The 12,451-nt window shown below is 46.5% G+C and overlaps 1 protein-coding gene across 4 annotated transcripts in view; it reads left to right on the top strand.

Moving 5' to 3' along the window:
- Positions 1–287: 287 nt before the first annotated feature.
- The window catches only part of AGRN (agrin), a 244,704-nt gene continuing 232,540 nt past the window's right edge, over positions 288–12,451 (top strand). For 2 of the 4 annotated variants that reach the window (XM_079986657.1, XM_079986656.1), the window contains exon 1: positions 288–1,183. In XM_079986657.1, the coding sequence (XP_079842783.1) occupies positions 962–1,183 (222 nt within the window). In that variant the 5' untranslated portion in view covers positions 288–961. The remainder of the gene's footprint in view (positions 1,184–12,451) is intronic. The other 2 variants (XM_079986658.1, XM_079986659.1) reach the window with 2 other exon arrangements.

The raw sequence follows: 12,451 nt of genomic DNA, 5'->3' as shown, positions 1-12,451 counted from the left end.
AACGCCCTTTTCTATCAAACTATTAAAGGTGCAAGAGCCCTCCCCACTTTTTGCACCCTAGTTTTAAATATATATATCACAAATAAAATCTAATTATCCAAGCAGAAGGTGTAAGCCAAGAGAGCACATTGAGAAAGAAGGCTTGTGATTTTTAAAAAATAATAAATAAAAATAAATCCACTTGAGCTCTCCAAGCAGAAGACTGCTCCACTTCCTCTTCTGCTCGTCTTAAGCTGCACCTTTAAAAGTCACATCACGTTTGGCGGCCTGATTATCCATTAACCTGATGTGAGCTGTATTTCCTGCGGGTGGCGTTTCTCCCCTTATTACTCCAGCTCTTTCTTTCTTTTTCTTTTCGCTTTTGCAAAGAAGACAGAAGCAGAGCAGCAGGCAGGGAGCCAGCCAGGAGCGAAGCTGGGCTTTCTCTTCTTCTTCTTCTTTCTCCCCCCCCCCTTTCCTTTTCGCAAACCCTCCCCTCCGCTTCCCCCCTCCCCTTTTTCCTTATCAGCAATTCAGATCGCATGCAAATTCCCTCCCACCCCCCTTTTGCCTTTTCTCACACTGGAGAGAGAGAGAGAGAGCGAGAGAAGCAGGGGCAGGAAAACCAGGAGAAGCAAATCTCTCTTTCTCTCTGCCTCACCAGAGCTAGAAATCCATCCCTTTCTCCCCTCTTTCTTTTAGCTTTCTCCTCCCCTCACCAGCTTTCCTTTCAACCCCCTTTTGCAATAAAAGTAACCTTCCTTTCCTCCCTCTGCAAAATCACATTTTGGGGGTGCAACTGTGCAGTTTGTAAGGGCTTGATCCTTTCGCCCCCTCTCTCTCCAGCAAAACTGTTTCCCGCCCCCCCTCCTCTCCGCCTCCCTCCTGTTACCTTTTCTCCTCTCTCTCTCTCTCGTTCTCTTTTTTGCAAGCCTCCTCTACCCACCCACCCATCCCGCGCCCGGATTGCTTTTGTGCCGCGATGGGGTGGGAAAAGCGAGCCCCCGGGTCCCCCTTCGCTGGCGCTCGCCTCCTGCGCCTCCTCTTGCTGCCGCTGCTGCTGGCATCGTGGCTGGGCAGTTGCAATGGAAGTTGTCCCGAGAGGGAACTGGAGAGGAGGGAGGAAGAAGCTAACGTTGTCCTCACAGGGACGGTGGAGGAAATCGTGAACGTGGATCCGGTTCATCAGACCTACTCTTGCAAGGTAATTCGGGGCAGAGGGAGGTGGGCTCACACACTCAATGGGCTGCGCTTCCTGGCTGGGTTGAAACCTTCACTGTTCCCCATGCCAAAGTCTCTGTGTTGTGATCTTCACTCTTGCAAAACTTTCTCTGTCTCTGCTTTTTTTTTTTTTTAAAAAAAAGATAATTTGTAACACCCCCCCACCCCCGCAACTTGTAGATCTCTTAACTGCAAACCTGCCGATGGGAACAAACTGGGTTGGGGAGGAGTCAGGCTTGGAAAAGATTCTTTTTCCCCCCCACACCCCTCCTGTTTCCTAGTTTACAACTTACATCCGAGTAGCCCCACTGGACATCTCTGGAACTTTTTTTTTTTTTTTGGCTGCTATTTCTGGCTGAAACAGGCCAACTTAGAAACAACTTTATTTCCGACGCCAGGCCCTGAACTGCCTCTTACACTGATTGCACCCCCCAGCAAGAAATAGTTGAGTTTTCGCGTGGGCGGGCATGGACTGAAATGCTATTTTTCCCCCTGTTCAATAAGTGAATGGACAAATACATCCGCACCTCCCCCCCCCCCAACCTGCCGATTGCCACCCATTTCACAACTGTTGCTAGAACTAAAGAGTGATGTTGCTTTTTAGTTGAATGACTTATCACTTTTGAAAAATTAAAAGTAGAAACTGAACATTTTAAAAACAAAAGGTGTGTCTGAGGTGTGAAGTTCATCTTTTGCTTGTTCACGGTTATGTTTTTGGTACATTCCCGGGGAGTTTTTAAAAGTGCAATATATATATATATATTTGCTCCCAAAGAAAATGCAAGGAAGGTGTTGGAGGAGAACAGTGCTCTTGGTGCCGGTGACAACGCTCACTTTGAGCCAGAATAGGATAGCGGCTTGCTGAACCAGTTATTTAAAAACAGTTTGAAATGGGCTTAAGTTCCAGATAAATCACTGCTATGTATTATCCCACCCGCCAAAAAAGAAAACCCACTGTAATACTATAGAACACAGAAAGCTGCCTTAAACTGAGAGTCAGGCCGCTGGTCTATCTTGCTCAGTATTGTTGACATGGACTGGCAGCAGCTCTCCAGGATTTCAGACAAGGGTTCTCTCCCAGACTTACCTTGGGGATTGAACCTGGGACCTTCCGTAGGCAAAGCAGATGCTCTACCAGTGAGCTGCATCCCATCTCCATATGCATGGATACTTATCTGAGAGCAACCACCACTGGGTACAGCAAGGATTTCTTCTGAGGCCATAGGATTGGCTTTGTTAACTGAGCGAATATCAGTTCAGTGGAGCTCAGGCCTGGAATGATTTCCCACTTTCCCACTTCCTTCTGCGTAGTCCTTGTGGACTCCAGCAAGATAGCTTGCTCCCAAGTGTGTAATTGCATCTCACAGATATCTAAGACTGACCTTGCTCTCGGTCAGCCTACAATCCCACCTCCATAAGTGTTAGAGGCATGAAGGCATTGGTCCTCCTCTTGCAGTTGTACTTTGCAGCTGGTATTTCTAGATAGGCTGCCTCAGAACATGGAAGTTCTATAGTTTTCCCAACTGATAACCATTGACAGAACAGACCTTACCACACCCAACCTTGTCTGTAAGACTTAGGCTAGTAAAAAACAAATGCTTTCCATTAAACTAGCTTGCAAAGGAGGGCTGGATCTCAGTGACCCTTGTCTAACAACCTCCTTGGTGTTTATGCTGTCCTTGGAGGAATGGGTTTAGCATCCTCTGTGACTAAAGCAGAAATAGATGGCTGTTGGTGGGGTAGAGTGAGCCATCCCTGTTCTGCTAGCCTGTTCAAGTCACCTGTGTGGAATTCCTTGTTGCCCACAGTGACCCCACAAATAGTAATATGTAAGGTTGATGTAACCTTCAATATTTTCCCCCGTGATCCTATGTTAAAGTCATCGCTTCATCCTTGCAAAAATGAGTTCTGCAAATTCATTAAGCGCTGGGTGGTGAAGCCTTTTTCTTCCTTCACCCAATGTCTGTACCCTACCACAAGATAAGAGGTTTGTGGGCTCTGTGGAGTCTTAACCCTCGCAAGATCCGCAAACTTAATTTAAGCTGACACACTTGGACTTTATCCAGTTTGGTCTCGGTGATGTCCAAGGCTGCGTACACCCCATATATTTAAAGCACCCCCTCCCAAAAACTGATATTGGGAACTGTAGTTTAACAATCACAGAGCTATAGTTCCAAGCACCTGTAAACTACAGTTCCCAGGATTCCTTGAGGGGAAATACGCACTTTCGATTTATGGTGCATGCACAACCCAAGTGCATTAGAACTTGGTGTGATGTCAGTTCAATTCTGGACTGTATTCAGCCTTAGGACAGCATGAGACATCTGAACTAAAAGTGCCCCTGAACATTGTAGGTGGAAGGCTACCAACTTGGATGGTTTTAAAAGAGGATGAGACAAATTCATGGAGGAGAAGGCTCTCAGTGGTTATTAGCCGCAATGGCTATGTGCTCTGTGTCCACTGTCAGAGGCAGTACGCCTCTCCAGCAAATGTAGGAGAGGAGACTGTGGTTGTGCTCTGGTCCTGCTTGCCAGCTTCCCATTGTGGCATCTGGTTGCCCGCTGTGAGAACAGGATACTGGGCTGGATGAGCCTTTGCCCTGATCCAGCAGGGCTCTTCTGATGTTCTTCTGTTCCGCTTCGAAGGTTGCTTCCTTCCACCTCTATGAGCAACTGCAAGTTTAGGAAGCTGCCTTTATATACCATGTCAGACTGTTTGTTCATTGCAGTCCAGCAGTTCCTTCACCTGCTTCCTGACCCTGTTAACCGTAGATGCCAGGGGGAATTTAACCAGGACTGTCTGCATGCAGAGCCACTCAGTTTGGGTCTCCGTTCTGTAAGTCTAAGATCAAAGAATGGAGCACTTTATGCGACGTAAAGCAACCTCCCTCCGACCCCAGATAATTTTGGACTCCAGATCCCATCAGCTGTGGCCAGAATGGCCAATGGACACACATGATGGGAGCTGTAGTCTAGCAGTGTCTGGTAGGCGCTGCATTGGGGAGTGCTGATGTAAGGCATAGCGTCCCTGCAAGCTTGAATCATTCACTAAAAACAGTGCAGTCGTAAGATAAGTATCTGCCAAGTTCATTTGCCTTTAACCAACCGGGTTTCCCAAACCTTTAGGCCCACTGAGATGGGAGGGATGCTTTATCCTTGTACCCAAGGAAGTTGATATATAAGATGCTGCTTGATACAGAGTGAAACCATCGGTCCAAATAGCTCAGTATTGCTACCCTGACTTGCGCTGTCTCTCCAGGGTTTCAAACAGGGGAATATTCCCAGTCCTGCCTGCAGATACTGGGGAATGGACTTGAGACCTTTTGTCCTACAGATCAGATGCTTTACCACGGAGATATGTCCCTTTGTTTAATAGAATTATAGGAAACTGCTTTATACTGAGTCAGGCCATTGGTCTGTGTAGCTGAATATTGTCTACACTGACTCGCAGCGGCTGTCCCAGGATTTCAGGCAGGATAATATTCCCAACGCTACCTGGGGGTGCTGGGGATTGAAGCTGGCATGAAAAGCAGGCACCCTGCCAATGAGCTATGGTCTCTTCCTGACTTCTTAGGGTGTGTGTAAAGATTAAGAAGTTAATTACCCACCATTGGAGGAGCCCACCCTCTTAGGTTTCTGCATGAACCACCGCCATCATAATGGAAGGAGGCAAGCTGAGAACACTGACCCACGTGGAGGCACAGCAGACAGCCTCCCATCTGTGAAGAGCAATTACTTGAACTTGATTGATTTAAATCTGTCTGTCTGTCCATATCTCTCTCGCCCCCCCCCCAATTTCACAGTGGATTAATTTGGAAAGGTGAGCGCCACCCTCACTTCATGTTGCTTGTTGTACTTTTAAACCAGCTGATAACACACACACACACACTCCCCACAATCTTGTCTAGATCTCAAAGTCAGTGGAAATGTAATCTTGAGAATCGCTGCACCAGTATATTTCTGTTTTGATTGATGGCAGGTCTTTTCTTTGTAACCTTCCTTCTTCTAAATCTAAACAAGTTCCTTTTAAAAGAAAAAAGCAAGGACACATGTTTTTCATTGGGCGACTTGAAAAGCTTCAGTACATAATTATGTATTTTTAGATGGAGAGTAGCCTTCTTAAAAAGTGCGGCTAACCCCGGAGCAGGCAACATCTTTGCAAGACTGCTTTTAAGCAAACCCAATTCCGAGTGTCTGCAGTAGAGCACATTGCCTTTATACTTCCAGGCTGGGAAAGTTTCAAAGCCACCAGCTTGGAAGAGTGTAGTATGTTCCGTCTTCTTCCACTAAACCTGTGTAATTAAAAAAAATAATGAAACAAGAATGACCCAGCATGGTTGCTGACAATTTCTTTTATTTATATTGCAGCGTTGGTAGGCATGGAGCTTTTCTAGAGTAGGATTAACCCAGAGAGCCCTCTGCCCCATGGAGCTCACAATGCAAATTCTGGCAGGGGAGGGATTTTGATGGGAAGGAAAAGGTCACACCGACTGGGTGAATATGTTTGGATGCCATCATGCTGTAAAATGTTCCTCAAGATTGACCCCTGTTGCTGCAAACTCACTGCTTATTACCACTGCAAATAACCCCTGCCGCTACAAGGTATAGCTTGTGTTTGGTCTTGGAACAGAAATCTTGGTTAACTGCAGGAAGATCTTCTGTTTCTAAGTATGCCAGGAGAACTGGGGTCAGCAGGACCTGCACAGACCATACTGATGATGATTCCCCCCCCCCCCCATGGGCCAACACAGCTTACTTTAAAAATAATAATTAACCACACTATTATTTATAAGGATACCGTAAATACTGCGAGCAGTGGAGGTTGGTTTCTCACAGGGTGAGTCCATGTGCCTGATTTCCTCCTTGCAACCTGTCCAGGGGGTAGCCTTTGCTGTCACTCTAAGTACCACCCTAGTAGAATTTGGCAGGACATAGTGTGGGGACAAGCCAGGAATTAGCTGGCTTCATCTCTCATTGGGTCTGACTCTGAATATCATTGACTCTGACTTCACCTGCTGTTGACCCTTCCTGGGCTTCCGCTCCGTCACTCCCAGTAGCCACCAGTCAAGGGGTAATTTTGAACGTACCTTTTGTTTAAGAGTTGCTTTCAGGGCAGATTCTGCAGAGATTGGCAACCATTCCCACCATTAAGGCACTGGCATAAAGTAGGGGTGGCTCTGTTCGGGGACAACGACCCCCTGATCAAGCCCCCTCAAGTATTTCTTTCTGGAACTGTCCCCCCCTACCAGAGAACCCCACTGATTTTGGAATGGAAAAAAAATATGGATGTAGAGCTGGAGTAGGCAGAGGCCAGCTCCCTGTTGGAGATGTCAGTGAACCCCTCCTGGCTCATCAAATCAGTCATTTGATGAGTGAAGAGCGGGCAGTAAGCCTCTGTCCTCCGCTAATCAACCCAGATCGGCTGAGGGAGGTGGATGACACTGTCTGCTTGTGTGCGAGCATGCAAGAGTGTGGGGTGACTACATCCACCATTGGCATGTGCCCCCCTCCCCAGGCTGAATCTGCCCCTCAGGCCAAAAAAGGTTAGCCAGTCCCTGGTATAAGTGAATGGAAGCCGTTGTTGTTGTTTAGTCGTGTCCGACTCTTTGTGACCTCATAGACCAGAGCACGCCAGGCCCTCCTGTCTTCCACTGCCTCCCGCAGTTTGGTCAAACTCATGCTGGTAGCTTCAAGAACACTGTCCAACCATCTTGTGCTCTGTCGTCCCCTTCTTCTTGTGCCCTCCATCTTGCCCAACATCAGGGTCTTTTCCAGGGAGTCTTCTCTTCTCATGAGGTGGCCAAAGTATTGGAGCCTCAGCTTCAGGATCTGTCCTTCCAGTGAGCACTCAGAGCTGATTTCCTTCAGAATAGATAGGTTTGATCTTCTTGCAGTCCATGGGTCTCTCAAGAGTCTCCTCCAGCACCATAATTCAAAAGCACCAATTCTTCGGCGATCAGCCTTCTTTATGGTCCAGCTCTCATTTCCATACATCACTAATGGAAGCCATAGGCTTATGAAATTAGCTCAGTGATGGTGTGCATGCTTTGCACACAAAATGTCTTCAGGTAGCACCACCTGGAGAGTATGGGGATTGACCTTGGGATCTTCGGCATGCAGAAAAGATGTCCTCCTGCTGAGCTGTGCCTCTCCCCACATGTTTGTGTGGAGGAATGAACCTAGCAGATTCCAAATTTGCATGGCAGCTGTTCCTTCAAAGTGTGGAACATGGAGCGGGGGATGGACAGAGGCACAAGGAAGCTGTCTTCTACTGAGTCATACCAATGGTCCATCTGGCTCAGTATTGTCCAGGCTCAGCAGCTCTCTGCTGTTTCAGACTGTGTTTGCCCAAATTGTTGTTGGCTACGGATGGCAGTGATTGCCAAGCTACTTCTGCATACCTTAAGGGCATGAGGGAAGGCTTTTCTGGGGTGGGGGTGGGTGGGTTCCTGTTCTATCAAGTCGTTTTCAGAATGGCAGCATGTTGTAGTCCAAGATCCGCTTTTGTAAATGGTGTGGGGGGAGGTCTTGCTGTTCATGAACGGAAACTCAAAATCTCCACTGTGTGTGTATGAGTGGATAAACCACAAGGGAGGGTGAGGAAAACTGGCCAGTTGCAGCCCATCTTCCCAAATGCCCCCTTTTGTCCACACCCCAATAAAGATTGGAAGAGGGAGAACTGGGGTGAAATCCTTTCAGAGCTTTATACCTTTCTCTATCTGGGTAAAGTTATACTTTGGCAAATGTGTATTAGCCAAATACAGATGTGTGTGTATGTGTTTTAGATGGAAAATTGGAGGGTGAGAGTGAGGCCTAATCCAGCACCTGCAAAACACCTCCCTCCCACAAGCAGGGCATGTCTCTGTTCCAAAAGCTGGGCAGGGGGATGATGACCTGTTTAAAAATGGCTTGGGGAGGTTGTATTCATATGGGTAAATTAGCGGGCAGGGCATCGATAAGCCCTAGAGCTGCCAGTACCCTGCCTTTACTTACCAGATAAGTGATGTGAGTCATTGTGAATCCCGTGCTGGACTTGGCAGGTATAGTTGTGTCCTCAACCTAACCTGCCTTGCAGGGCTGTTCTGAGGATATTGCAGAGGAGAAGCGGTGGGGATGGTGGTGGACCCATCTATTATTATTTTTTTAATGATATTTATTAAAGTTTCGAATAAACACATATAAACACAAACAACAATAAAAACATACATAAACCAACAAACAAATCAAAAACAAGTATAAATTCAAACCTTTTTTTCTAACCCTAATTTCACCGACCTCCTCACACCTCCCCCTTCTGTATTCTAATCTCATTTATCTTATCAGCAAATCCATTCCCATATTTCCCATAGTTTTTGATAATTCTATTCTTTTTCCTTAATCAACGCCCCTGCAAACCACTAATTTTTAAACCCATATCTTTTTAGCCTTCATTAATTTTATAATGTTTATTAAGATAGTCTTTGAACTTCTTCCAATCTTCTTCCACTGTCTCTTTGTCCTGGTCTCGGATTCTGCCAGTCATCTCTGCCAGTCCCATATAGTCTGTCATCTTCATCTGCCATTCTTCCAGAGTGGGTAGATCTGGTGTCTTCCAATACTTTGCGATAAGAATCCTTGCTGCTGTAGTAGCATACATAAAAAAAGTTCTGTCCTTCTTTAACACCACATGGCTTACCATACCCAGGAGAAAGGCCTCTGGTTTCTTCAGGAAGGTATATTTAAATACCTTTTTCATTTCGTTATATATCATTTCCCAGAAAGCTTTAATCCTTGGGCGTGTCCACCAGAGGTGAAAAAATGTACCTTCATTTTCTTTACATTTCCAACATTTGTTATCTGATAAGTGGTAAATTTTTGCAAGCTTGACTGGGGTCATGTACCACCTATTGATCATTTTCATAATATTCTCTCTCAAGGCATTACATGCCGTGAATTTCATACCGGTGGTCCACAACCTTTCCCAGTCAGCGAACATAATGTTATGACCAATATCTTGTGCCCACTTAATCATAGCTGATTTAACTATTTCATCCTGTGTATTCCATTTCAACAGCAAGTTATACATTTTTGACAAATTCTTAGTTTTGGATTCTAACAACTCTGTTTCCAGTTTTGATTTTTCCACCTGAAAGTCAATTTTCCTGTCCAACTTATAGACCTCCAGTATTTGATAATAATGAAGCCAGTCTCGCACTTTATCTTTTAGGTTCTCAAAACTCTGCAATTTCCACTTATCGCCCTCCTGTTCTAAAATTTCACAGTATTTTGGCCATTTAACCTCCATATTAAGTTTTTTCGGTGGTGGACCCATCTATGCCATTCTGAGCCCTTTTGGTGTGAGAGAAGATGAAGCCAAAACCAGGATCTCATAGAATCAGCATTATATCTAAGGCGCACTACCACCACCACTGGATCTAGGCCTTTGCTGATGATTAAACTGGTTTGCCTATTGCAGCTTCATGGGAGGGAAGATTCAGATTGTGCAGGCATTTAATGTATAGCATAGGTGTGTTGATTAAAATAAATAAATACAAATCTTTCATCGGCCAATTTGTACCTAATTTCCCTCTGTCAGTGATTGGAGGTTGCATAACAGATTGCATACAACACCCTGGATTTTAACCTGTTTGAGGTGTTGCAGTGAGAGCCTTTGGCCGGGCTGCTTCATGTCATGATGTTCCCCCACCTGCCGCCTCCAGTTCTGCTTCTCCCCCAGTTGGGAATGTTTTAATAAGGACTGGGTGGTCTGCTGTCAAAGTGCTCTCTGAAGATGTGCTGTGCATTCCGCTGAAGTTTCTCCGTCTCTGCTGGTTAAATCCTAACCCTCCCAGGATGAAGCCTCCAATATACACAAAAGATGAGTGAGATAGAGCCAATGAAAGAAATTAGAGCTAATGCTGTTTAAACAGTTGCGGATTGCTTCCAGGCATTGCTTTCCCTGCCAACTGATTAAGAATTGAGTGGGGTGGGGGCGGAGAGGAAGGACAGAGGGCAAATGCTGGGATGGAGACTTTCTCATCTTGCTTCCCCATTGCTGGATGGAGTGACTAAGCGAGGAGAAGAATCGAGGTGTGTGTGTGTGTCGCCCTTCTGTGCTGTTGACCCAGGTTCATTGTCTGCTCTCTGAGTCAGAAGCCAGTGGACGAAATACTTGAGTGTATGAGCTGTGCTCCCCCCCCTTTTCCCCTTTGCTCAGACCAGCTCCTGTGTGGAATGTTGCATCTGATCTTTTTGAGTCACACAGGGCTCTTTATCAGCCTGGGGAGTGGTGGGGGGGAGAGGTTTCTGCCTGTGTTAGGTCCACAATTAGTGCTTGCTATTTTAACCCAGGTGCAAAAGGGAGGTTGGCCTATCCAGTTCTGTATCAGATATGCTAGCCTTTCGATCTAACTCATTGAATCTTGACTCCAAAACTGGCAGCAAGACAGGGTCCTCTATTGCAGTGGGCTACCGTAGGGGATGCATGAAAGGAGAATTGGCGGTAGTGGGAGCAGTGGGGGAACTGCTCCTGCCACCCCCCCCATATGTGTCACCTGAAAAAATTGCATCCCTCTGCCACATGTTGCGGACAGCTCTATTCCTTTCCTTCCTGTCCTGCTTTCCATAGCTGATATTTCCCCCACCCCTGAGTATTTGGAATGTGTGGTGAATGTTCCGTGATGTCACAGCAGTCCCATGGGAGTGGGTTTGAGGGGTGGGGATGTGTAGGCAAAAGATAATGGGACTTAACCCCTCTCTCCCCTCCGTGTGTCTGTGTGTGTGGAGGGGAATGACTGTCTAATTAACCCCACACACATTTTTAATAGGAATTCTCCATCCTCAGCTAATTGATTGGATGTACCCATTAATGCTCCCAGCTGTAATTTAAACGCAAGATATTTCGTAAAAGCATTTTTGTCTTCCACGGCCCCTGCTCTTGCTGTCTTTATAAATCTCTCTAAAGCGCACTTTTGTCGCTGGAAGGGTCTTAACTGCCACTCTTATCTCCAAGGCTTGATCTCCTTATGTCTCTTCCTTCACAGTCCCCCCCCCCTTTTTTAAATAAATTCTTCACGTGCCTGGTGACTCACTGTGCAAGGAGTCTTAATTGCCCTTGATGAGTTCAGTGTCTCTGCATATACCGTATGACCTTCCCATCCCATCCATTCATCCCCCTCATGAGAAACAGAGGGTTGAAAATGCTGCTTGCAGAGTTTGACCCAGCTCTCTCTCACTCTCTGCAGATGCTGGAACACAGGTTTTTTGCCTTATACTGAGTCAAACCCTTGTTCCATGTAGCTCAGTATTGTCTGCACTGACTGGCAGTGACCTTCCGTGGTTTCGGGTAGGGTTCTCTCCTGGAGATGTTGGGGGTTGAGTTAGGGACCTTCTGCATGCAAAGCCGCTGCTGTACTGTGGAGCCACATCCCTTTGCTTACAACACAGAAACATAGGACGCTACTGAGGCAGACCATTTGTCTTCCCAGCTCAGCAACTTCTGCATTGATTTGCAGTGCCTCTCCAGGGTTTGAGGCAGGGGATATTCTCCCTGCCTTACCTGGGGACCGGCCTCCTCTTTTTAAGGCATATGCTCTACCACTGAGCCACAGTGTACTCATACAAAATAAATAAATCGACTTCTCTTTATCAGAGGTGGGCTGATGGGGATCTACTGGTCAATTTATAACTCATTTGCGGTAGATCAGCAACAATTCTGCCTTGCAATTGATTAACAGTACCAACTAAAAAAGAGAGAGGGGCCCTCCCATCTAAATTACTCTGCTCAGATAAATTATGCTTGGGGTGGGAATGACCAGGAGTTAGTGGGGAGGGCCATAGCTCAAAGGTTAGAGCATCTGCTTTGCATGCAGAAAGGTCCCAGGTTCAATCCCCAGCATTTTTATGTTGGTTTGGGAAAAAGACTCCTGAGACCCTGGAGTGCTGCTGCCAGTCAGTGTAGACAGTACTGGGCTTCCCTAGTTCCCCTACCTATGTGCACAGCATACCCAAGCATCTCTTTGCACTCAAGCTGGGATGTGAGGCCAGTCTTTGCCTTTGCTGCTGAGCTGCAAATCCCTTTTTCTTGTGCCTTTGCAAATAAAATGGGTGGGGTTCATCCTGTGGTTTTCTTTTTTTCCTTTTTTCTTCCCTTGCCTCGACTTGAATCTGGGGTAAAGTGTACCTGCAGGGCGCACCTTGGCAAGCAGCTGGTGCGAAGGGCCTTTCATGCCTCCTTTGGCATGGTTTTGGAACTGGCTCCGTTCCCGGCGGGG

Source organism: Podarcis cretensis, assembly GCF_951804945.1.
Source record: "Podarcis cretensis genome assembly, chromosome: 8".
NCBI classification, from domain to species: Eukaryota; Metazoa; Chordata; class Lepidosauria; order Squamata; family Lacertidae; genus Podarcis; species Podarcis cretensis.
The sequence above is the reverse complement of the archived record's forward strand: the minus strand, read 5'-3'. Positions and strand labels throughout refer to the sequence as shown.